At 43.2% G+C, this 23,736-nt stretch overlaps 1 protein-coding gene and 1 pseudogene across 4 annotated transcripts in view; both read right to left on the bottom strand.

The window, feature by feature from the left end:
• Positions 1-1,427: 1,427 nt before the first annotated feature.
• Positions 1,428-23,736, bottom strand: part of Ccdc171 (coiled-coil domain containing 171) — a 346,651-nt gene continuing 324,342 nt past the window's right edge. For 3 of the 4 annotated variants that reach the window (XR_015620046.1, XM_087550831.1, XM_087550830.1), the window contains one exon: positions 1,583-1,863. Coding sequence is in view for 3 of the 4 variants with exons in the window: in XM_087550831.1 (XP_087406957.1) it covers positions 1,645-1,863 (219 nt within the window). In the remaining variant the exon portion in view is untranslated. 4 annotated transcript variants of the gene reach the window in all.
• LOC120102904 (ladinin-1-like) lies at positions 13,824-15,517 on the bottom strand (annotated as a pseudogene).

Raw genomic sequence — 23,736 nt, 5'->3', positions numbered from 1 at the left:
AGAGTTTTATATGAAGCTAACTCCCCTGGCCCAGTGTTTTCAGAAATGGTACAGCACAGTAGGACAGCAGTGACACTGTGTTGCCTCAGATGGCACACATCACTGGGGTGATCCCGACGGCACAATAAACGCTATGCAGATTTTATTTCCCAAGGCCAAAAGGCATGAAACACAACATGGATTTCAAGACACAAACTGTTATTGTCTAATGTATCCATAATGAAAAATTCTATAGTGGAAGAAGGTGAAACATGGGTCAGAATTCTTTGTCCCATTAGAAGTTAATGTCACCGGGGATTAAACGGTGACTATAAAGCAAATGCACACTACAGGGATTCTTTTGTTCTCCACTTACCATGATGCAAACAGTAAAGAGTTAAACTTTAAGGGTTAAAGAGTTTAATCAATGTCAATGCCTGATCTTCTGAAGGCGATAAAGAATAGTCTGTCTAGCGATACCCAACAGAACATCACTTTGTCAAGCCACAAAGCGCCCAAAAGCTTGTCAAGTAAGTTACCAGAAACCTCTTTGTGGTTAGAACTCAGCTCCTTCCTGCTTGACCTATTATTTGATATTTGACCACTTGGTTGCAAGACACTTGCTCTTTCCAGCTGAAATGTCACTGGGGCATCTTGTCAGCTCCCCGACATCTCGGCCTGACATACAATTTTACTTTTGTGTGCTACAAGGCAGAAAATGCAGGGCAATGGCCTTGTTTTAAATTCTGTCAGCATCAAAGACGGTCGTCACTCTTGGGCCTTACCAACAACAAAAACAACAAAAAAAAGGGAGTCTATTCTGAAGGTCAAAATGGCCGTTACCTTGAAGTTTTTCGGCTTATACTAAATACATCACCTGCTACACTGGCTCCGTGGGAACTGTCCTTACAAAGAGCCTGAGCGGACCACGGTGATCCTCTCGGCACAGCCGCTCTTCCTTCCTATCAAATGCGGACGTGATGAAAGGACAAGGTTTTCAATGACTACAGGGACCAGATTCTGCAGTTAACTTAACTTGTTCAAATGGGCAAGTGGTATCATGTAGCTTCACAGGAGCACCCTGACCTTCTCACATTGACCAGGAGTGACATGGCTGTGTGGGAGGAGAAGTGCCCACATCATTTCTGTTTTGTACAACCTGCTTAAAGTTTGCAACTAAATGCTTGTCTTCAGTCGAGCTGACAAGAGAGAAGAGGGGTTCAGTGAACCATGGCCGGGCTGCCATGAAATGACAGGAATCATTGGCATACATTTCAAATAGCTCTCTCAATCCCATTAAAGTATTGCAGTCTTGCTTTAAAACAGACAAGGGTGAGACAACGTTGATAGATAGAGACTAGAATGGCTTATTGATTTTTTTTTTAAGTCCGAGGGAAATTACCCAAAATGTGTCATTCTTTAACATTTAAAAATATGTTACATAAAAATGAGCAACTGTGATAATAAATAAAACTTAGGGAGGAAAAAAGTGGGTTAGTTCATTATTTAAGGTGACAGAGCCCTGTGCACATCAGGCTGTCACACCATGTTTAAAGGCCCACCCTCACTCGTAATTAAACAAAACTCAACTGATAAGAGAATCCCCCTTCAAAACAATTTTAATTATACCACTACTCTTCCTCCTTTTTTTTTATTTCACAACAATCATAATCCGATCTGAGATGGTCTTTTGGTATTAGCAGGCATCCCTGGAGAGGACTGAGATGAGGAGAAAGAATGGGGTGCCGTGCTCATGAACGTCTCCTTGAAGAAAGTGTAAGTTGTATCAAGTTCTGCTTGCAATGGAAGAAAGTCCCCAGCTGTGTCCATAGGGGCGGCAGCTCTTGAAGGGACCGAGGGGTTGGAATGGTCTCTGGAGCCCATCTGTGAAAGGAAAGGAGCACACCGAGTTTTAAATTCTTACAAAGGTTCTACAGACACAACTGTGGAAGCAAGTTGGTGACACTTGAGAAGGAAAATGAGATGGGGCACACTGTTAAGTGATCCACACAAAACTCTACAAAGGAAGTGATTTCCGACGGTAACTGAATCTATTCATCCTATGCCATAGGTGCCTCAGGACAACAGGGGAACACCACGACCCCTGAAAAGAACTTTCTGGAAAGTTTTGTATCAAGAAGCCAATGTAACTAGGCATTTTTCACATGAGCCTCGGTGCTTTGGCCACTCACAGAAACAGACCCTACAATAGTCTGTGCCATTAGTTTATGATGTGCTTGTCGTTTAGGAGCTGGGCTGCTTAGGAAATGATCTCAGGTGTTTGTTTCTAAATTACCTTTAATGATGGAATTCACAAGTTTAACACAAAGAAAACTAACTGAATCCCAATGATTTTGAGAAAAATAGTATACTATGAGGAAAAGTCTCATGAGAACTTTTAGATCTTCATCAATAGTACCATTATCCTGTTTTGATGAATATTGTTTTAATCATCTGGAAATCATTTATAAATGTAAGAGACTATAATGTGAAATCAATTTCTCATATACATATATATGTATATATAGTAGATAGTAGACAGTACGTATTGAATATAATATATATATTAGAATCCAAAGACAAACTTGAAAAATAAAACATATTCATAAGATACTTGAAAACAAGTTTAACATTTGATAAAGTTACAGTTTAAGGCTTAAGTAACAAAACATCAGAAAATAGCAGTTCGTACTCTTTGTATAGCAGTTCATATTCTTAGCCATGAATCATATTTTATTTTAAAACATCTACACATACAAGAAAATAATGATCAATTTTAAATCAGCATTTTCTAGATTCTGAGCAAATGAATGTTGGATAACAAGTCCAGTTCTGAGTGCCCACTAAAAGGATTCCGGTTTACGGAGTTTTAAAAGTACCTTTTTCTTGGATTCTCTTTAGGTTTTGATAATAACATAAGGTATAAGGGCCTGCCTCACTGTGTCATGTTATACAAAACTATTTCTGCATGTGGAGACAAGGCAGGAACCACCGCTGGCGTCAGGAATGTATTAGAGATTCCACTGTTGTATGTGTTACCATTTTTGTAGATTTTTTTTAAAGTACAACTGGAGAAAATCAATGCCTGCATCTAACACCTAGTTCAGCAATTTTCTTTGATCTCTATTCTTTTGATTTCTTGATACTCCACTGCAAGCAGGTAGCTGATGGAAATCATCTCTTTTTATGCTAGAAGTTAAAAAAAAATGCCTACAGTGGCCACTCAGACATCTCCATGAAGCGGAGTTTACTGGATCCCACGGAGGGAGAGATCCCAAAGCCAAGCCCTAAGCGGCAGGTGAAAGCTCACCTCGGAGCCTCCATTCTGGGCTGGGTACTTCAGTTCAGAACAGGAACATGGGCAGCTGTGCACCAGAAGCAGAGAATGTGTCACAGGCACCGGGTGCACCCAGGCAGGGGTACACCAGAGGCAGCTAACTCCCGAGGCTTTCTCTTACCGCACTCGCTGTCAGAGCTAATGCCTGCTGGGAGGTGGTGGCCTCACTAGCTGGGTGGCTTGCAGCTGTCCTCTGCAGATGCAGGGCTTGGGAAGGAGCTGAGGAGCCAAGCCAGTGGGGCTTGCCTCTTCTCCCTTCCTCTCTTTAACTTGCTATGGCAGTGGTTTTCCGTGGGTTGGGCTGAGGCTTCAAAGTTTTGTTTTAAAGTCTTTTAGGATTTGGGGATGTTGTTGATCAGTTACAGTAATGAGTAGTGGTGTGATATGCAAACTGAACTGTAGTTTTAATACAGTGTACAGTGGTTATATCACATATTCAAGTGCACTGTTCTGAGAATGTGACCCTTTCACTCTGTCAGCAGAACTCTGAGCTGCAGTCGCTGTCATCTGAAAGAGTAGAGCCCATCAAACTTATGCTGCCTGTCCTAAGACTTGGAGCCTTTCGATTATTCTCTCTCCGGTTCGCCCCCTTCCCAACAGTACTTCTCTCTGCTCCTGAGAGTTCAGTAGTTTCTCACCTTAGTCCCCTGACCTTTAAGGGAGAAGTGAAGCATCTGTGTGGGCTAGAGTTCTTGAGCTCCCATCAGAGTTAACACGAAGGACAGGAGTTTTCCCTTTGTTAAGTCTGGGTGGACAGACCCCACACAACTTGTCTATTCACTGGCTGGCGGGCACTTGGGTTGATTCGAGAACCTGGCTTGTGAGAAATGCTGCAATAAACACGGCAGGCAGACATTCCTTCGACAGACTGACTTCAATCTTCCGGGGAAAATGTACAGAAGTAGCATTACAGGGTCACCCGGTCATACTACTTCTGGGGCTGTTGTTTGTTTGTTTGTTTAGAATGGGTTTACAGCTTTATGCTTCAAGTTCTGGCAAACAGACTCAGACCAAGACATCTGTCATCCTCCTGAGGGTCTTTGTGATGGTGTACAATACAGGAGAGCAACTTCACCAAACTGTCCAAGAGCCCGGCTTTGCTAGTTTTAGAGATGCACACAGCTGCCTGAACTGTGTTGCATCTGAAGCTTCCCTTCTGTTTTGTGAGTCCATCAGCCCACATCTGATAAACTGGAAGGCTGTCCTTCAGGGAAGAGCTCTGCCAGGCACTGCATTCTCTGAAGATTGTGCAGGACTTGGCACTCTGCACAAGACTCTAGTTTGCCTTTTACCATTGTGTTTGTGTGTCTATTCTCCAGCCTGTGTGTAAACACACCCTTTGACTTGATAGAGGGGTTTTGACTAAACAACCTTGTGACGTAGTGTCGAGTATTTCTACAGTGTTTTAAATCAGTCTCAGCTTTCATGCATTTCTCTCCGGCCTTATGTTCTTAACACAAAAAATAATCGAGAAAGAAAATGAAGGCAGGGAGGGAGGGAGGGAAGAAGGGAGGGAGAGAGGTAAGGGAGAAAGAGAGGAGAAGAAGAAGGTGAGAATGTAAGAAGAGAGAATATGGCTTTCCCTGAAGAGTTGTATTCCTCCCCGGCCCCTAGCCAGCAGTCAAGCTTTTATGTGTGTAAATGAAAACAAATGACTGCTTCTACTACGAGAAACACTCGCTTCACTGTTAGAAAATACAGGGGTTTTTTTTTTCATGAAATGGAATAAAATTTGATTTTAAGTTACTTAGCTTTAAAAAACAAACAAAAAAAGCCAGCATTGTTTCTAGTGAGAATTTGATGTTTAACAACTAAATAGTAAGTATTTTTCTTGTTACAAATAATATCAAAAATACCCTTAAAAACTCATTTTGTAATGTAACAAAAAGATTAGGATAGTAAAACAACTTTGTAGCAGAGAACAGTAAGAGTTAATACCTGCTATCTGATCTGACACTCTAAGTCTGTGAAGCCTGTGGCCATTTAAACTTCTTTACAAACTGCTTAGATGTTCTGGTTGTCGCATATAAATATAAATTTGGGCAATTTTTTAAAAAGAAATTGGTTACCTGAAGTAAGAGCTAGGTGTCATGTGCATCTTTATGGAAGCACTTTTATTTTCTCAATGAGCTGTAAATGATTCTATTAGAGCTGTTGTTGTTGATCAGCTAAATACATACTCACAATACAGAACGTACCTACTAAATTTCTCCACCTAAAAACCAGTGAAATGTATGAATTGAACACACCCAATAGCTATTTTTAAAATTATGATTTTTCTAAGAATGTTTCTAAACAACAAAAAATAAAGGGTTAGTCTAATAATAAAATAACCTCACAATACATTGTCTATAAATCAAAGCAAATTTGCCAGGCAAGGCTTCTACACAGCTAGAGTAGGGCCATCTGTCTCCTGTGCAGCATTCACGATGGTTATGGTTTAGGAATTATGGCTAAAACGATGAAGGGAAGCATGATTTAGTCACAGGCAGGCCATGTCAGCACATGTTGTGGTAGAGGTTGGAGGACTGCACCATCCTGCCATAGTTGAAGTCAGCCATTGGGGCATGTGAGTTAGCCTGCCAATGTCTTGGATTCTTTGCCTATAAAATAAGGGGTGGATTCTTCAACTCCAGTTCCACGTGTGATGGCATATGGTAAAGTAATTGGTATCTAACTTCTATGTGACATTAACTTAAAATCTCAGGATTTATAAACATAAAGCTTGTGGTTTTAGTATTTAAGATTTTGAGAGGTAAGAGAGACCATGATAGATCATTCTTCTCTAGACACATATTCCTTAGAAAAACACTTCTGATTCTTTGAGAACTTCATGCATGAATTTTGATCACACTGACTCTCCAACCTTCCCTTAACTCCTACCAGATGTGCCCCTCCTTCCTATTCACCCTGGAACTTTGTGTCCACTTTTTAAAACTTTAATATCCATTGGCTCAAACTTGTGCCTTCTATATATTTCTCCATATTACAGCATGGTCAACCTATCAGAAGTCAACCCCTTAAATAAAACTGACTCTCGCTCCCACAGAAGCCATCACTGTCCTCATTTCTTCATGGTCCTCTGTCCACTCCGTTCTAGAAGGCCCACTGGCTTGACCCTGTGCAGGTCTTATGTGGGGTCCTGAGAATAGCAGTCCTGTCATTGCCAGAAGTCACAGTTTTCTAGTCTCTGACCTCTTCCTCTTACAGTCATTGCACCTCCTTTGCAATGGTCCCTGAGCTGTGGGGAGAAGGTGTCCCATTTGTAACTGATTCTTAGGGAGAAGGAATGTACACTGTCCATGGCTCTTACGTATAGACGACACCTTCATTTGGTTGAGTTCTGTAGTATGACTTTCGTTACCACAGTTTCTGTACTGGCCTTTCAAGCTGCTTTGCTGTGCGGCTGTTTTTCCATAGAGCGCAACAGCTGTGCACATAGTGGTGAAGAAATCGAAGTGTCCACAAGAAAGACACGACTCACTAATTCCACTTTAATTCCCAGTGGGTTCTTAGCACTAGACGCTACTTAGCATAAAATTTCCTTCCTCCAAAAGTATCAGTGTGTCAAGGTCAAGCTCCTCCATTTTCAGTTCTAGCTGGAGTCACAGGACACTGCAGCGCACACAATCAGAACTGGAAAAATCAGGAAATTGTTTTCTAACATCATGAGATATAAATATGCATCTACCTTCAAACACGCACACATTTATATCTGCACTCATATGAACACGTGTTATTATATCATTAAATACTTATTTCTTGTAGCTACTAATTCTAAATCCTGGTGTGTGATTCCAAAACCTGGAAGGCACTTTATGCATTCTTCTCCCCAGGAGTACAGATTAGCTTGACTCTTGGGTCTATGGATGAGGGAATGGAGAAGTGAAGAGGCACGACAACCTATCAGAGCTCTCTAAGGTCAGCAAACACCCTAAGAGGCCCACAGACCCTAGAAAAGGCCATCATAAAAAGAAAAAGGAAAGCAAATCAGAAAATGGGTAGAGACGTCAGGAAACTTGTCACACAGTTTTGATCTCAAGCAGATCCAGCTCTCGGGTCCATCGGGTTGGTTTGAATTCAGCCTCGACTGCTTGTCTGGCATGGAAAATTGATGGATTAGTGAATGGTGCTTCCCCTATGCCAGGCTGTCTGTGATGCAATCTCTTTTCTCACTTTCTGCTTCCCTGTCCAGCCTCCCCTACATTTCAACCCCTGGTACTGTACAATCTAGTTAGTACTAAGGGTGGTACTCCACGGTCCATACCCACCACCAGGCTATACATTTTTTTCCCTTTACAGGCGAATTTTCCACCTTTCAAGCTCTGGTCAAAGTTTACCTCTTCAGTGAGGACTTTCCATAAGGGCTCCCCATCCTTTCCCAACTCTACTGATGACAAAAATCTGACCAGAATTTATATCTCCTTGTGAACATTTATATTTATTTGTATATTTTTGCTTTTCCTATAAAACCATAAACATACTGTGTGATAAAATAAATCATGACTTTGTGTTTCTAGCACTTAGCCATTTAGCTAAGACTAAATGAGACTGCCAATTGGCGAATGGCTAATGAGCAAACCACAAATATTATCACTTTATGATTTGGGTCTCATGTTGCTTTTCGGTTATTTTATGCATAACAGATTGTATCTCACCTAGGAGTACCATAGTGCAGCAGAATGATATGAGCTTTGAGGTTACAGCCTTCTCAGACTCCAATTTCATTCCATCACATGAAGTATGTGACCTTTGACAGATTACTTTCCCTGACTGAGCCTATATCTTTATCTGTGTTTAGAAAGTACAGTCCTTGGGGTTATTGCAAAGAGTAAACGAAATAAGATCCAAAAAATACAATAATTTGTGTTTTATTTTTCTTTCTACTCTTGGTGATAGTAAGTTCCAAGTTTATAATTAAAGCTAACATGTATTGGATTTGCATATCAGACACTATGCGAGGCTCAGCTTGGTAGATATTACATGAATTCTCACTACCACAGAGAATGTGCCATGATTCCCCATAACTTACTGTTCAAGAAACTAGAGCTCCGGGGAGTAGAATCCTGCTGCCCCAGGTCGTACTTTTTAGTATGGCAGAAGGAGATGGGAATCCTGGTCTGTTTCAGTTGCTTATACACTGACCACAGTCCCCTCACGCCACCCACAGCAGATACAGCCTTGGGCTGACTTCACATCTAGAGCCATTTCACGTGGTCAAGGTTCACAGTCTTGGTGACAGGAACGTAAAAATGTGTGCATTGTGCTAGAGGCAGAAATGAATGCTTGTATTTGGGGAAGCATCATGGTAACGTAATCTGAATATCACAGGACCATAGTAAATAAATCACACAGCGTTTACATGATGAAAGGTCCAGTCATTTTTACCAAGATTTTAAGTTGTTGTTAGGTTCTGATGTAAATTCAGAACTGAAGTTTTAAATTCCCCCAGAACATTTATCTTAATTCTGAATTATTTTAAAGATGTCTTGTGCCTGACAAGATAACAGCTCCCATTATCTGCTCTTTGATGTTTCAGGTTCCTGATGTGATCAGGGCTGGGAAGGAGACGAAGAACCTTCCTGGACAGCTTTTGTTTTTCTTTTCCCACTTCCCTCAGATCCCACCCTCCATTCTTCCTGACTTCTCAGTACCTACACACTGGTGGGAGACTTTCAGAAATAGGCAGGGGGAAAAGCACCTTTTCCTTGTCTCAGAAACCTGTATTTCCACATAGCTCAGAGAGAATTTGAAATGGAAATATAGTCATATGCTCAAATATGCAAAAAGAACAAGAACTGAATAAATACAACAATGCTGTGTAGGAAAGCTTTGGGTGAACTGGTTTTTAAAACGTATCTGTAACGCCCATGCTAACCACAGGAGTGACTTTTTTAATTTACAGAAGACTTACATGGTTAAAAGAAAGATCTAATTAGAAAATTAGCTAAGGAAGCTAATCCTTCTCTCATGGTCCTGATGGAAGCTAGGTGGGATCCAGGCCACTTCTGTCTTGGTGATCTGGAGCTCACTTAACGTGTGGGATATAACCCATAACTACACACGGAAGCTGCGAGAACTCACTCCATCAACAACAAGAGACTTCTTAACACAAAATTACCAAAATTTAATTCAAAATCAAAGGCTCCATTAATGTACCTTCATATTATACTTTGTTAATATTTGATAAAGTTTGCTGATTTGAGGGGGTAGTGAGATGGCTTAGCAATTAAGAACACTGCCTGCTCTTCCAAAGGACCTGGGTTCTATTCCCAGCAGCAGATGGTAGTTAACGAAAAGTCCCAGAGGATCCGATGCCCCCTTCTGCCTTCCACTGGCATTGCATCCACATAGTGCATAGGCACATGCAGGCAAATGCCTATACACATGCAAATAGACATTTTTACATAAATTAGTTAGTTAAATATTTTTAAAAGTTTTGGCTTAATTTTTCTTTAAAAAAGTGTTAAATTAATATTGGCTTTGGATTAGGAGAGAATTTCCAGAAGTTTCTGATGGTCCTGAACATTCTTTTGCCATTTTTAACTATGTAGTTATGTGGAGTGGCACTCTCAGTACTGACCCATTATGAAATCGAAATATCAGTCAACTCTGAAAAATGTTAGAGATGCTCTATGTCCTGAAACATGAAACATTTAGCCATTGTTTAATTCTTTATGTAAAGATAAACAAGCACCCACCTTATTAGCATGAAATGTTGCTTCAGTGGGTGGTAACATTATATGTACACCAAAAAATCACTTTAGAAGAAATTTCCTTATGAGGTATAGCCATGAATCGTTACACTGAATATTTCATATTCTATTTTTATATGCTTACTGACTCAGTGTTGCATAAGAGCTTCTTGAGTGGAAAGTGGTCATGAATGGAAAAGTTTAAGAAGCCTTGATGTCTAGCTCACGGGATGCATCTAGTCTGTGACAAGACTGTTGGGGAATGGGCTGCTATATCTGCATTCTGGGCAGAGGAAAGGAAAGAATCAAAGAGAAGGGATCTGTTTCCATCTGAAGATAGCTCTTAAAACTGAATACAGTGTACGTGTGCATGTGCATGCGTGTGTGTGTGTGTGTGTGTGTGTGTGTGTGTGTATGCACTCGAGCACACATATCTGTGAGCACATGGAGGCCAAAGGTCAATCTCAGGTGCCATTCCTTTAATGCCATCTACTCTGTTTGAGACAGTCTGTCACTGGCATCGAGCTCACCTAGTAGGGGAGACTAGCTGACCTGTGGGTCTTGGGGACCCCCTTGAATCTTCCTTCCCAGTCCTGGGATTATACATACATAATACATGCCCATTTTCCCATGGGTTCTAAGGATCAAACTCAGGTTCTCATGTTCGAAAGACAAACACTTTACCAACTGAACCATGTCTCCACCCCCTTTAAAACTCTTTGATTATATCTCATTGGCTTGAGGTTAGGTCATGTGACTAATGTGTTTTCGGGGGGTGTCCTAGGCAATGTAGCTCCTGTCCCCCTTGAACTTCATGAGTAATATTAAGAAGCTCTGACACTAAAAAAGAAAAACCATGGGACAAAGGCCTGGTAGCCTTTACCTCAGGTGCGAACAGCCTATCTGTTTGGGCTAGAGAAGGTTCAGTACCAGTGAACATATAGAAACATGCTAGCATAATAAATCTCATTGTGATTAAAGAAGTACAACTATGCCACAGAGAAATGGCTTTTCACCCATCAGATGGAAACCATGCAGACAACTGGCAATGCCCACCATTAGGAAAGAGGAAAGGGAAGCTCAGTCCATGTGGGTAAGAAGCTGGTGAAAACGTCACAGACTTCTAAATGTAGTTCCCTCTGTATTTGCCATGTCTGCCACAAGGCATTTCTTTTACAGGCATCTCACACAAAGCACCAAGGAAAACAACCCAAGCACTGTGGCATGTGCCTGTCCTCCCAGTTACTTGGCAGGCTGAGACAGAAGGCTTGCAAGCTTGAGATCAGTCTGGGCTACATATAAAGATCACATCTCAAAATCAATCAACTGTTGATCGATTCCTGTAAAACCTCCAAAGAGAACTGAAATCTGCATCAATAGAGTTCATTTAACTGATATATGGCATAGTCAAATAATACAATAATTTTTAAATCTGAAGTAAATATTTAAATGCTAACATAAAAATATATTTATGTGAAAAAGTTCAGACAAGATTTTGTATGTAGATAGACATACATACATATAATATAATATGCACTGAAGCTCCTTGAGTTACAACAAAGTCACATCCCACACACTCATCCTAAGGTGACCATGCATTTTAATACATCTACCAAGCACAGCTCAACCTCACAGCACATATGAGTTACATATGGGATTGGTTTGAACTGAAGTTTTGGGGATGTTCTTCTGTTCTCCTGTTGTTTGAACTATGTACAATCAACATAAATTACTTTATACCTACAAATCTTTTATTAAAAACACGAATGTTATAAATGCTGAAGCTGTATACGTACTGAATTATTTTCAATAGTTATGACTGAAATGTGTGGGCAGAGGGAATACGCAATTGTTAGTTACAGGTCTCAGAGGACTCGCCTCTTGCAGACTCTGAAAAGTTGTTGTTTTGTTTTGCTTTTTTAACAAAGTACATTCTCAAGCCATTCAGCCATGCACTCGTGCACTCGTTGTGACGCTGGGGATAGGCAAATGCAGATGATTACACTGAGTACTCCTGACCTATCCAGCACGAGGCAACTCCAGACACAGGGAGTTGCCTAGTCACGACTTCTTCACGTTCATCCAGTTGCAAATAGCACTTTCCCGTACCTAATTACAGCTTCTCTGGTTGAATGTACACATGCTATGCCCTCTCTGGGAACCATAAAAAAATAACTTTCTGACCACCTACCTTTTCATTACTGAAGAATTCCCTCTTAAAGTTATAGACCTTTTTAATGTCAAAATGTGGTAATAATCCGAGAACTGTAAATGTGCACCTTCAATGGCATGTCTCTCTGAGGTAAAGGGGCAGCATGGTTAGCAGAGTCACCTAGAGTGGCTCTCCTAAATCTGTCTACCTACATAAGTCTTAGTCAGCCATGCATCTCAGCGGGCCTTTCGAATTTCTTATTTTATAGTCTGAAACCCAGATTTCTATGCCTTCCCTTTCCACTATTTTAGGGTGTATTCCTTCATTATTCCATCCTCTCATACCTGAGACCCTAAGGTCTCTGTGGATGACACTCACACTATTGATTTCCCTGGTGATGACCATCAACAAAAGTTCTGTGTTCTCTAGAGTTGTGGACCCTTTGACTGAGTGTGACAGCGCCTTTCTGGATGGATGGTCCGTCTTTATCTAAGAGAACATGGTCTCTCTAAGAGTCAGAAATGTGAACTTCAAATGAAGCCATCTGGGGCTATATCTGTGGAATGTCTTCAGCCCACAAGCAACAGAGAACATATTCTACAATAAACCACTTAGCTACCTAACCATGGTGTTTCCTTATGTGATATGAAGGACTGTTATTTCTGATATAGGCAGACAACTCGCAAGGGTTTCAAACTGTATTAATCTCTTGGGAGAACATCCTGTAAGCACTCTGAGAAGAGTACAACCACCGCCAATTTCCCAATTAATATTTATTAGTTGTGCGTCAGCATTACCAACCCCATGTCATGAATTCCCCATGGCTTTCTTACATACTTCACAAAATGCATCTAATCCCATAGATGCTGGGGGTCTTGAGTTAGCTTATTCTTATTAATTCTTCCTTAGGAATCTTCTTTATTGACAAATGACTGTCTGCATTATGGGGTGAAATGCAATGATTTTGAACCCTGTGGAATGAGTGCCAGGCTAATTAATATTTGTAATATTTCACATTCTTATTTTTCTATATTATCATAACATTTTAGATCTACATTTAGCAATTGTAAAATATGAATCTGCATTGACTTACCTTTGCTGTGCAATAAAACAGAAGAACTTATTTCTTGCATCTAACTGCAACTTTGTATCTCTTTTTTTTTTTTTTTTTTTTTTGCCTGAGACTGAATGAGTTTATCAGATCCTTCCTGGGGAAGGTTTTTTCTGGGTGAGAGAATAGGCATGGGATAAGACAAAAGCTCCCGATCAGGGCAGCAGGATGGTGGGGAACACAGCACAAGCAGCGGATGTAGCACATGGGCTGCTCCTTTCCAGTCTGGCTTGAAAAAGCCTCAACAGGTCTAGGACATAGTGTGGAGATGTCACAGGCACACTGAGTGCCTGCCGGGAGCAGGCAAGACATAACTCTGGAGTTTGCAAAATAATGCAGCTTGATGCTGGAAGTGAGCAGGGCAAAGGGAGGCAGTCCCTAGGGAGGACATGGAGACTCCATTAGCTGATGCGCCAGGCTGTGCTTTGGGGCCTTCTGGGTTCAGGATATTTTGTACCTGCAGCGGGACAAGAAAGTACCAAAGCACATCTGCCCACAGTCTGGGCTGGAGAGGGGCTGGAGGAGTGCCATTATGTTCCTGGCCCCCAAGGGCCCCGACCAGACTGTCCCAGAGGCAGAAAGGGAGTGGGGTCTGCAACGAAGGCCCTTGGGATGCAGGTTTGCAGGTCTGTCCTGACAGGGATCGTCACACCTCTGCATCCAGAGATGTGGTTGACTTGTTTCCCCACTGAGCCCTCTTGGTGGCTGATGCCTCTTTTCGTACCTTCTGAGGACCGTGGTCTCCCGAATCCTGGGTCCTGCTTATCCACAGGTTAAGTTTGGATGTCACGACCCCTGACAGATGCAGATTCTCCTTTCGGATGGAGGTTGGTTCTGTGCGGTTCTGGCCTGACAGTTCCTTCTCAAAGAGGTGGCGCTTGCTGGCTACACCAGCAGGAGTGACAAGGACTTCGGTACGGGAGGAGCCTGGAGACCTGACGGATTCTGACCTCTGGATGGCCGTGTGATATCTCTCCAGTTTCTCCCCTAGCTTGACTGTGCTAGCCGGCAGCCTCACACTGGCACTGCGGGTTAAGATTGTTTCTGAATTGTCTTTCTTGAGGCTCATCCGGAAGGAGATGGTCCTGGGGCTGGAGTGCTTGAGGGAACTGCTGTAGGTGAGTGTGGGTGAAGATGTGTCTGCATCTTCTTCATCCTTGCTGGGAATTTTCACCTGCAGTGTGACGGGTAGGAAGCGAGAAGCTTTAGTCGGCGGGTCTGGTGCGCTCTGCTCTGCAGAGGAAGGTGGGCTCTTCCAAGGGAGGGCCCTTCCGCTGACCTCCCTCGTGGTGGCCTGGCTTCCCCCAGGGGTCTGGGGCTGCTCTGACACCGCTGCCTTCTTTGGAGTCAGCTTCGTCTCTGAGACCAGTGGCTTCTCGAAGATGGACGCTTTCTCCGACACCAGCTTCCTCTCATGCATCTTCTCAGAGACGGTGGCTTTTTCTAGAACTGGAAGGGACCTTCTCTCTGGTGCTGCTGTCTTCAGGGACACAAGCGTCTTCTCAGGGGCTGGTGACTTCTCTGTCACACTTGTTCTTTCTGGAACCAACTTCTCTGGTCTTTTCTCGGTTGGAGACGCTATCTCTGTGGCTGTCCCCTTCTCTGAGGGGCAGGCTTTCTCCGAAACCAGTCTCTTGGCCGACACTGGGGTTTTCTCTGAGACAGGCGATTTCTGCTGAGCTGCTGTCTCCTCTGGAAGCCCCTTTTCTCCTTCCACAAGCTCTCTGCTCTTTAGACATTCTTCTTCCTGAGCCCAAGGGCCTCGCTGCTCCCGACTCAGTCTCCGGGCGAGGCAGGGACTCCACTTTCTTCTTAGGCACAAGGGGCTGCGACACGGTCTGCTCAGGGCCCAGGCTGTCCCTTTCCTCCTCTGCCTCTACCTTCTCCTGTCCCGGAGCCTGGACAGCCTCTACCACCTGCTGCCTCTGTCTCCGCCCCTTTCTGGTCCTGAGGATGGCCTGGAACTCTTCGCCTTCATCTTTGGAGGCTGGAGGGGATGGCTTGGAGACCTCTGCTTCCTCCACACTGGGCAGCCTCTCCACAGATCTCTGAGCTCCATTCTGGGTGAGTTTTGGAGATTCATCCTCTGTGGTTGAACTCAGGTTGCGGTGCCTCCGCCTGCGTTCACGCTCCTGTTCCTCTTCATCCTCCAAAGTCCTCTGCCGGGCCAGGCTAGACAGCGCGGACCAGTCCTTTCTGCTGACCGACATGCTGCCGAGCCCCACGGCCGCCGCGTGCCGAGCTCAGTGCTCCGCCGCTCACCTAACTTTGTATCTCTTGATGAACATTTCTCTTTCTCCACCATCTTCCAGCCTCCCCATTCTAGTTTGTACTTCCATTAAGTCATATTATAGATGCCATGTCTAAATTGAAATGACATGTCACCTGGCTTTTTTTTTTTTCTTTTTTTCGGAGCTGGAGACCGAACCCAGGGCCTAGCAAGCGCTCTACCGCTGAGCTAAATCCCCAACCCCGTCACCTGGCTTTCTGTGCCTGGCTTATTTCACTCAGTATAATGTCCTTTAGACTCACCTAAGTATTAAAATGACAGAAAACAATTTTTAAATGCTGAATTATATAAGGTTGAGTACATGAGGCACAGTTTTTAGTCCATTCCTTGGTCTGGGTAGCTAGATGGTTCCTGAATCACCACTTCTGTAAACAGACACAGCTATGGACTTGAGATTGCAGGCATCTGTGCTGACAGATTCAAGTCTTTGGGGTAAATACTATGAAATGGGATTGATGAATCATATAATGCCTTTTTGGCTGTTTGTTTGTTTGTTTGTTTGTTTGTTTGTTTGTTTTTAACCTCCATACTATTTTCCAAGAGACACACTGATTGACATTCCCACTAGGACACTGCAAGACTCCCACATCCTTGCCAACACTTTCTGTGTTCCATTCTTTTGATAATAGCCATTCCAACAAGTGTAAGGTAAAATCTCCTGGGCATTTAATTTGGATTTCCCTGATGAGTAGTGGTGTTGAGCACCGATAGATAGATAGATAGATAGATAGATAGATAGATAGATAGATAGATAGATAGATAGATGGATGGATAGATGGATAGATAGATAGTGATAGGTAGAAAGACGTCTGTGTACCCCTTTGAGAATTTTTATTCTTTTATTTAGAATTTCATAGATGAATATATTTCAAGTATATCTCCAACCACCACTCCACCTCTCCAGCCCCTCCCAGACCCCCTGCAACATGTCCACCTCTCAACACCATGCTCTGCCATTCTTCTGTTTTAGACCACTGAGTCCAGTTAATAACTGGTATGGAGAATGGCTGACCTTCAGGGCCACATCCCTGCAATGACATGACCCTCCCTGCAACCTGTATACACTCTTTGAAGAAACTGCCATTCAGGTCATTTGTCTAGTTTTAAACAGGAGCTGGAGTTACAGGAAGTCTTAAGTTCCTTGAAGTAGGTACTGGGAACTGAACTCACGTCCTCAGGAGAAGCAAGCACCAGTTCTCCAGCCACCAGGGCTGTTTTCTGTTCAGTTATTTGATCCTAGTATGTTTTGGACATGAGCTCCTCCTTGATGTATCATTTAGTTGCAATCCTTGGGTTTTTCTCTGCTGTGATGAAGGTATCTGGTACCTACAGTGTGTCAGATACTGTAGTATTTCCCCTATGAAGATGCAGCAGTGAGCTTTACACAAAAATTCTCACCTTTCAAACTTAGTTGCTAGTCCTTAATTAATCTGTCTCCTGAACCAGTTCTCCTTGAATTATAACTTGCTAAAATAACTATGCAACCATATGACTGATCTTTTCATAGTGCAAGCTTTAAAACACAATGGAACTGGGAGATTTCCAGCATTCTGCACTGTTCTGTGGGTTCTGAGAAGGTTCCAGAGTGAGCCAGATTACTCTGTTCTCCAATCTACTTACTCCAGACTCCTACACCTCTGGGCAGTCCCCATCCAGAACTCTTAGATCTACGATCTCTGCATCTGGTCCTGCCTCAGCGGATGTCCTAGAGGGGCTCACTGGGCCACACAGATGATGTCACCTCACAGATTGCCCATACCTCACTATCTATCCCCTTTCCATCTATGAGCTGTGGCCACTCTGCCGGGAAGCCATGGCTGACAGAGTCTGTCTCAAAGCATTCTTTTCCAATGCCACCTGTGGTCCCTTTCCTAAAAGTCCAGTGCCAGCAGTTCCTAAACCTCCATGAGGGAAGGACACCAGGCCACCCTCTCCACTGCCCATCTCTTCCTCTGGCTATATGCATGCATACATGACACTAGTCCCTCACAAACTCCCAGGGCTTTTCTTCAAACTGACTCCTGCACTTGCTTGAAATAGAGTTTGGCATCTGGATAGGGTGTCCCCGACACAATAATTTCAAATGGGCCTCCACACTCTTAAACTAAAACTTTTCATCAGCTCTTCCAAGAGCCTTCTCCCTTTCTCCAGTCTAACTGCATCCATTTGCTGTGGTGCCTGGGATTGCAATTCAGGGCCTCACGCAAACCGGGCTCTATCCCCAGTGCCCTGAATGCACTTTTAATTTTTTTCAGACTGTTCCCCACCTTATCTCTTCTTTATTGTATATCCACTAATTACTTGAGAATACTTAAATTTACTGTTAAAGATGAGCAATAAAGGGTGATAAATGAAACTCCTAAGAAGTATTAAGCACAGATAACCAATCAGCAAGTAATTTTCAAGACACGGACGGAATCCATCTGATAAGAATAAATAATAAGTAGGTTTCTAAGACATGCTACTCTGTAGGGAGTGATGCAAAGACTACATAGGGCAGCGACTCTAAGACTGGCCCGGCAGCTGCAGTTGAAACGCAGGGCTGTTCAGTGGCCTATGAGGCAGGCGAGCCTGCCCGAGTCTCTCCCAGAAGGTGCATCTGTGTGACTGACCCTAGGTCCCCCCTTTTCAAACCTTAGCCCTGGTCCTTACAACAAGTTGATGCAGTAGAGAGAGGAGGGCTGCGTTTAGTTAAAACCCAGGTACTGTGAGCCCTCCCCTGCTCATTCCCCATTGCCTCTTTTTGTATTCCATGATAGGCTTTAATTGACTGGAGAAGCCATGTGGCTTGGAGCCTGCACGGTGGTTTGACATCTCTGGAAAAGAGTATACACTGCTGTAGTCAGGTAGCCTCCCACAGAATGCCCTCTACAGAGTGCCCAGCCCAAAGCTCGTCCTGCTTCCTCCTGGCTTGGAGCCATTTTCCTGCACTTCTCTTTGTTTAGAAAGGAGTGTTGTTGTTACTGTTGCTGTTGGGCTAAGACCTTCTGGTTTCCAACACTCATCTCCAGTATTTATCCCCTTTTCTGCAACATTTCTCCGCCATCCATTGCCCTGCACCCTGTGGATGCCTCTCCTCTTAATCCCAAGGATCCTGTCAGCCCTCCACCCTCATGCAGTAGGAACCATACATCAGCGGTGCTTTAAATGGACTAGAGCTCAAACTTAAAGGCCAAGCTCATTCTCCTCCTCACATGAGCCACATTCCAACCACTCAAAAGTGCACGTCCATCAGCACAGGGAGTTCTGCTGCACAGTGCTCGCTCTTCAGGACCCAGGAATCTCTGTTTCTGTCCTCCGTGCCCTGTGCAGTGCAGACAGACTAGGTTCTCCGCATGCCTGCGTAGTGTTGGGTGGGTGGGTTACTAAATGACCTTCCAATGCAAACAAAGCCACATGGATGCCATGCTTTCATATCAAATGCTCTCAGAGTTGGATTTTATTTCCTTTAATTCCGCCTTCCTTTTTCCTTCTTTAATTCGGCCCCTTCTTTTGAGGTGCTATGAGTTCCGGGGACCTCCCTCTGCCTATCTGCTCACTGTTCCAACCCTTGGTAGCTACTTGGCACTTTACCTCACATGGCCTTGCGGGAAAGCAAGGGAACAAAGCCTGTGAAGCCACAGAAGAGGAAGAGGAAGGAATGTACACAGGGTATCCAACAGCAGGGAGCGCACCAGGCTCGCCTGCTCTAATGGTCCATTTTCATCTTCTCTTGAAGAAGATTCTGTTATGAGCTAAATTTGGAAGTGATGTCATTGCTTGATATAAACCTTCAAAGTTTCCTTTGAGGTGAATGTCTATCTGCTTGGGTCGAAATGGGGGTGGGGGGATTTACATTCGCTTTGCTAAACATTAGCATCTTTTGTTCAATCATTCGAATGCAGGGCAGTTAGAGGGAAACAGCTTAGAGAACAAGAGTTGACATCCACAGTGTAAAATCTTTTAAGGTGCTTGGATTCAATGGGGGAGAAAGTGAGACGAAACCATAATTCAGCTCCCTAACTGTGTTGCAGTCAGCGGGAACTTTGTGACAGGTCTCTGTCTCTCAGCTACACTTGACTGGCTTCCGCTGACATTCAGCTGTCAGACAGCAGCCCTTTACCAGCCCCTAACATGCTCCACAGCCTCACCCAATTAACTCGCTCTCACTTGCCACAGCAGCAAAGAGTTTCATAATAGGTGGTCAGGGTGCGTGGTGTCCGCCTGCCCTCGAACTGCTCACACAGAGCAGAGCGTTTAACCACTTCTCTTCTTGCCTGTGTGCACACCACGAGGATGATACGATTTAGTCGTTTCATGGATTGAACTGGACAGGAATCTAGGAAATATTATAATAACACATTAAGTGGATCTAAAATGGGTCAGCAGGATGAAGGCTGAATATCAACAATTTTTTTGGAAATTTTTGTTACTCAAAGTTTTGGATGAAATCCAATACTTCCCAATATTTCTGACTAAGATACAGAACAGTTTGTCTCTTTTGAAAATGATCTGAGTTGCTCAAGCATTTTCTTTCATCTCCCTATATGTTTAGACCTAAGCATAATGTCAGCTTTTATGTATGTGCTCTGAGAATCTGGAGATTATGAAAAGAATAAATGTTACATTGAGGATGAGGGAAGACAACAGTAAACTCTGTGACTTTCGCAAACCTACATTCACAAAGTGCCATGAGGGCGAGACCACAGTGGGCCGCTGTTTTAAAATGGGCGTTTTATTATTGACCTTCAAATCAGATCCCTGTGAGATTTCGGTAGGCCCATGATTCCGATTCCAAGTATTCTGTCCATAATCAAAGGTGAAGATCTAATTAAAGTATAGGGAATTCTAGCCTCTGCCAGCAGAGATAACCACAGCAGAGACCACTGTGTACCAGGCTCAGTGGTCCAGCGACCATTGCCTGTCTGAGTGTCAGCAGGCTTTTGAAGCTTTTTCCGTCAGGTCTTTAAGCAGCTGTGTCCCTGCGGTATCTCCTCAAACTGAAATCTTTCTCTGTATAAGCTAACACATGTTGAACACAGCTCGTGTTAAACTGAAGCTTGAGGTCGGAAGCAATCTGAGGTGAATTAGTGGGCGACTTAGAAACGACCGTATGGCTGTTGTGTTCATTGCATAGAGCCACCTAAGTCTGACTAGAGTCAAGTCTGTCTTGAGTATTTTTTTCATTGCCATCACATAATTATCACTTATGACATGACTTACTTAGTATCATTTATATAATTTGTTAAAAATATATACGTCGCCAGAGAGATGGCTTGGCGATTGAGAGCACTTCAGCAAGTGCTCTTGCAGAGGACCTCGGTTTGGCTTCCCAACCTCAGTCACTCTAATTCCAAGGAAATCCTATCTCTAACCTCTGTGGGCACCAGGCATGCATATAGGTAGGTGTGTGTGTGTGTGTGTGTGTGTGTGTGTGTGTGTGTATGTGTGTGTGCATATACATATGTGTATACATGTGTCTGTGTGTGCACATGCTCTCACAAATTTGTAAGATCCTGAGTAAATGTATTCATTTCACCAATGGCATAATACACTATGACACTCAAGCATAAAGACTTAGCGATTCTGGAAAGATATGACAGGAGAAAGCAGCAAGAACAATGTAGATGACAATTGCCCTGGCAGAAGAAATCCATTTGGAACTCTGGGGTCTCTTAAAGGCTCTCCACTTCCAGGGAAGGTCTTGCAGCTATGCTGTGCTCCATTTTGGTCCTCTTCAGCACTTAGCACAGCAGTGGCTGTCCAATGAGCAATCTTGTGTCCAGGTTCTTGGACAAGCTTGACGAAGCTCGAGTGGAGAACACAGAGCCTGGTCTCCCTGCATCAGGACCTGTGCTCCGATAGCTGCTTCCCATTACTGCACCACAGAGGGAGAGGCACTTTCACTGATGTGCACCCCAGGCCCCTCCACCTAACTGAAGTGAGCACCAGGGGCTTTAGCTGGTGTCCTCTCCTTCTCCTCTCATTATTCTTCTCAGACCCAGACAAGAAGACTAAGATATTCTAAACCTTCTGCACACATGGAAACTTTCCGTGTAAACACATGGAAAGGTGAAGTCAGAAAGCATTGAAGAAAATTACAGCTTGCACCTCATGGTGACTCTTGTCATTAGAGGGAATGGCAACAAAGAACAAACAAGTCCAGAAAACCCCAAGGAAGGATGTGGGGTCCGATTTCCAGAGTCCACACACTGTTTAGTGCAAATGCCCAGTAGTCAACAACAACAACAACAACAACAATTCACGAGGAATTTAAAGGACTAAATGGCCCATTCAAAGGAAAAGAAAAAGTCAACAGAAATTGATAGCAGGTGTATGCGACAAAATTTCAGACAACTGTCTAAGAGATGCTCAATGGACTAATGGCTGGCATAAGAAAGCAAAGAAAATGATGTCTAGACAAAGCAGAAATATCAAAAAAAAGCTGAAGAACATAATGATAAAAATAAACAGAATCTGGAATCCCACTGTAGCTATGCAAAGGCAAACCTGGAAATCTGGGCAAGCTGAAGCTTCAGGGAGCCTGAAAGTGAGTGGGACAGTGAAAATGCTGTCATGAAGAGGGTACAGGGAAAGGATGGACGAGGCTCAACGAACTCAGAGGAACCTGACATGAAATCCAGGGACCAGTGCTGCGGAAGCCCTAGGGGTGGAGATGTCTGAAGAGAGGAACCCACAAACATCCTCAATTTGATAAATACAAAATCTCAACAAATAGGAAGTCAGACACATTCAGAGTCATCCCAAGACGCAGGGGCCATCAGAGCACGAAGGATCTTGAAACCACTGAGTGCTGGATGGGTCACATACAAGGTATTCAAAATATTACTTCAATTTTGGTTTATAAATGTATGTTTTGTTTTTCACATGATGTAAAAAACGCCATTTTTGACACTGTGTCAAGACTATCATCTTTTCAACAGTAGTTCTAGAAAAACTGGATATTCACATGCAGAAAAAAATGGAGTTAGACCCTTACTAAATACATTAGATCAAAATAAAGATGTGTAAAAAACCTATGTGTAAGGCCAAAAGCTCTAAGACTCTCAGAAGAAGGCCCAGGACAAAGCTTTATGGCAAGTAGACTTGGCAAAGATTTGCTGGATGTGATTCCAAAGGTATAAGCAAAGAGAGAAAACGGAGAAGAACAGACCAATAGACCATAAAAACTAATAAATTCTCTTCATCAGAGGAAAGCAACGCCTCACAGAATGGGAGAAACAACAGTAAACATCTGCTAGGAGACTAAGATCCGGATGCAGACATAGCTCCCGGAACTCGGCAGCAATCTAAGCTCAAAACTGAGCGAGGACTTTGAGGGAACAGTCTGCAGTGATGACTTGCAGTGGACGATCCCAGGAGGAGACAACCAACATCACAAAACTATTGGGGATGTAAATCAAGACCTCAATGAGATGTGACATCACTCTTATCCCGTAGCAACTATCAAAAATATGAGGTTGTGAGTTCTGGTAAAGAAGCAGCAACACTGAAGACCTTTGGCCCAGTGGTGATAGGGCTATCAAACCCTACAGCTGCTGTGGAAAGTCATTCGGCAGTTCTTAGAAAACAACAGAATTACTGTACCATCTGTAGTCTCACTTTTGAGCAAACACACAAAAGAAGTCGAAGCAAAGTTTGAAATAAATGTGGACACCCACATTCTTTAGCAGTGTTACTCAGAGTAGCTAAAGCAAGAAAGTGACGCAAGTCTATTGACAGATGAACGAGTGTTTTAAATGCAGTGAATAATATCGTGAAATAGACTGAGCATGGTGGCACACACCTTTCATCCTAGAACTCAGGGGTCTGGTCCATATAAGTGAATTCCAGCTAAGGCTGCAAAATGAGATGCTGTCTCAAAACTCAACAGCTGATTGCAGTATTTGGGGACTAAAAGATGACTCAGTGGTTAAGAGCTCTGGCTTCTTTTCCAGAGGATCCAGGTTCAGTTTCCAGTGCCCAGACTGTAGCTCACAACCATCTGTGACTGTAGTCCCAGGGCATCTGACACCCTCTCCTGGCCTTTGTGGACACTATAGGCTTGTGGTGTGAATGCACATATATGAAGGCAAGACACCCATACATGATATAAATAAATAATTTATAAACAATAATACAGTGACTGGTCTTCAAATTTAAAAAGAAAGGAAATTATGGCATATGCTACAA

This window comes from Rattus norvegicus, chromosome 5 (assembly GCF_021556685.1).
Source record: "Rattus norvegicus strain SHRSP/BbbUtx chromosome 5, alternate assembly SHRSP_T2T, whole genome shotgun sequence".
In the NCBI taxonomy this organism is placed as follows: domain Eukaryota; kingdom Metazoa; phylum Chordata; class Mammalia; order Rodentia; family Muridae; genus Rattus; species Rattus norvegicus.
This window is presented reverse-complemented; position numbering and strand designations above follow the sequence as displayed.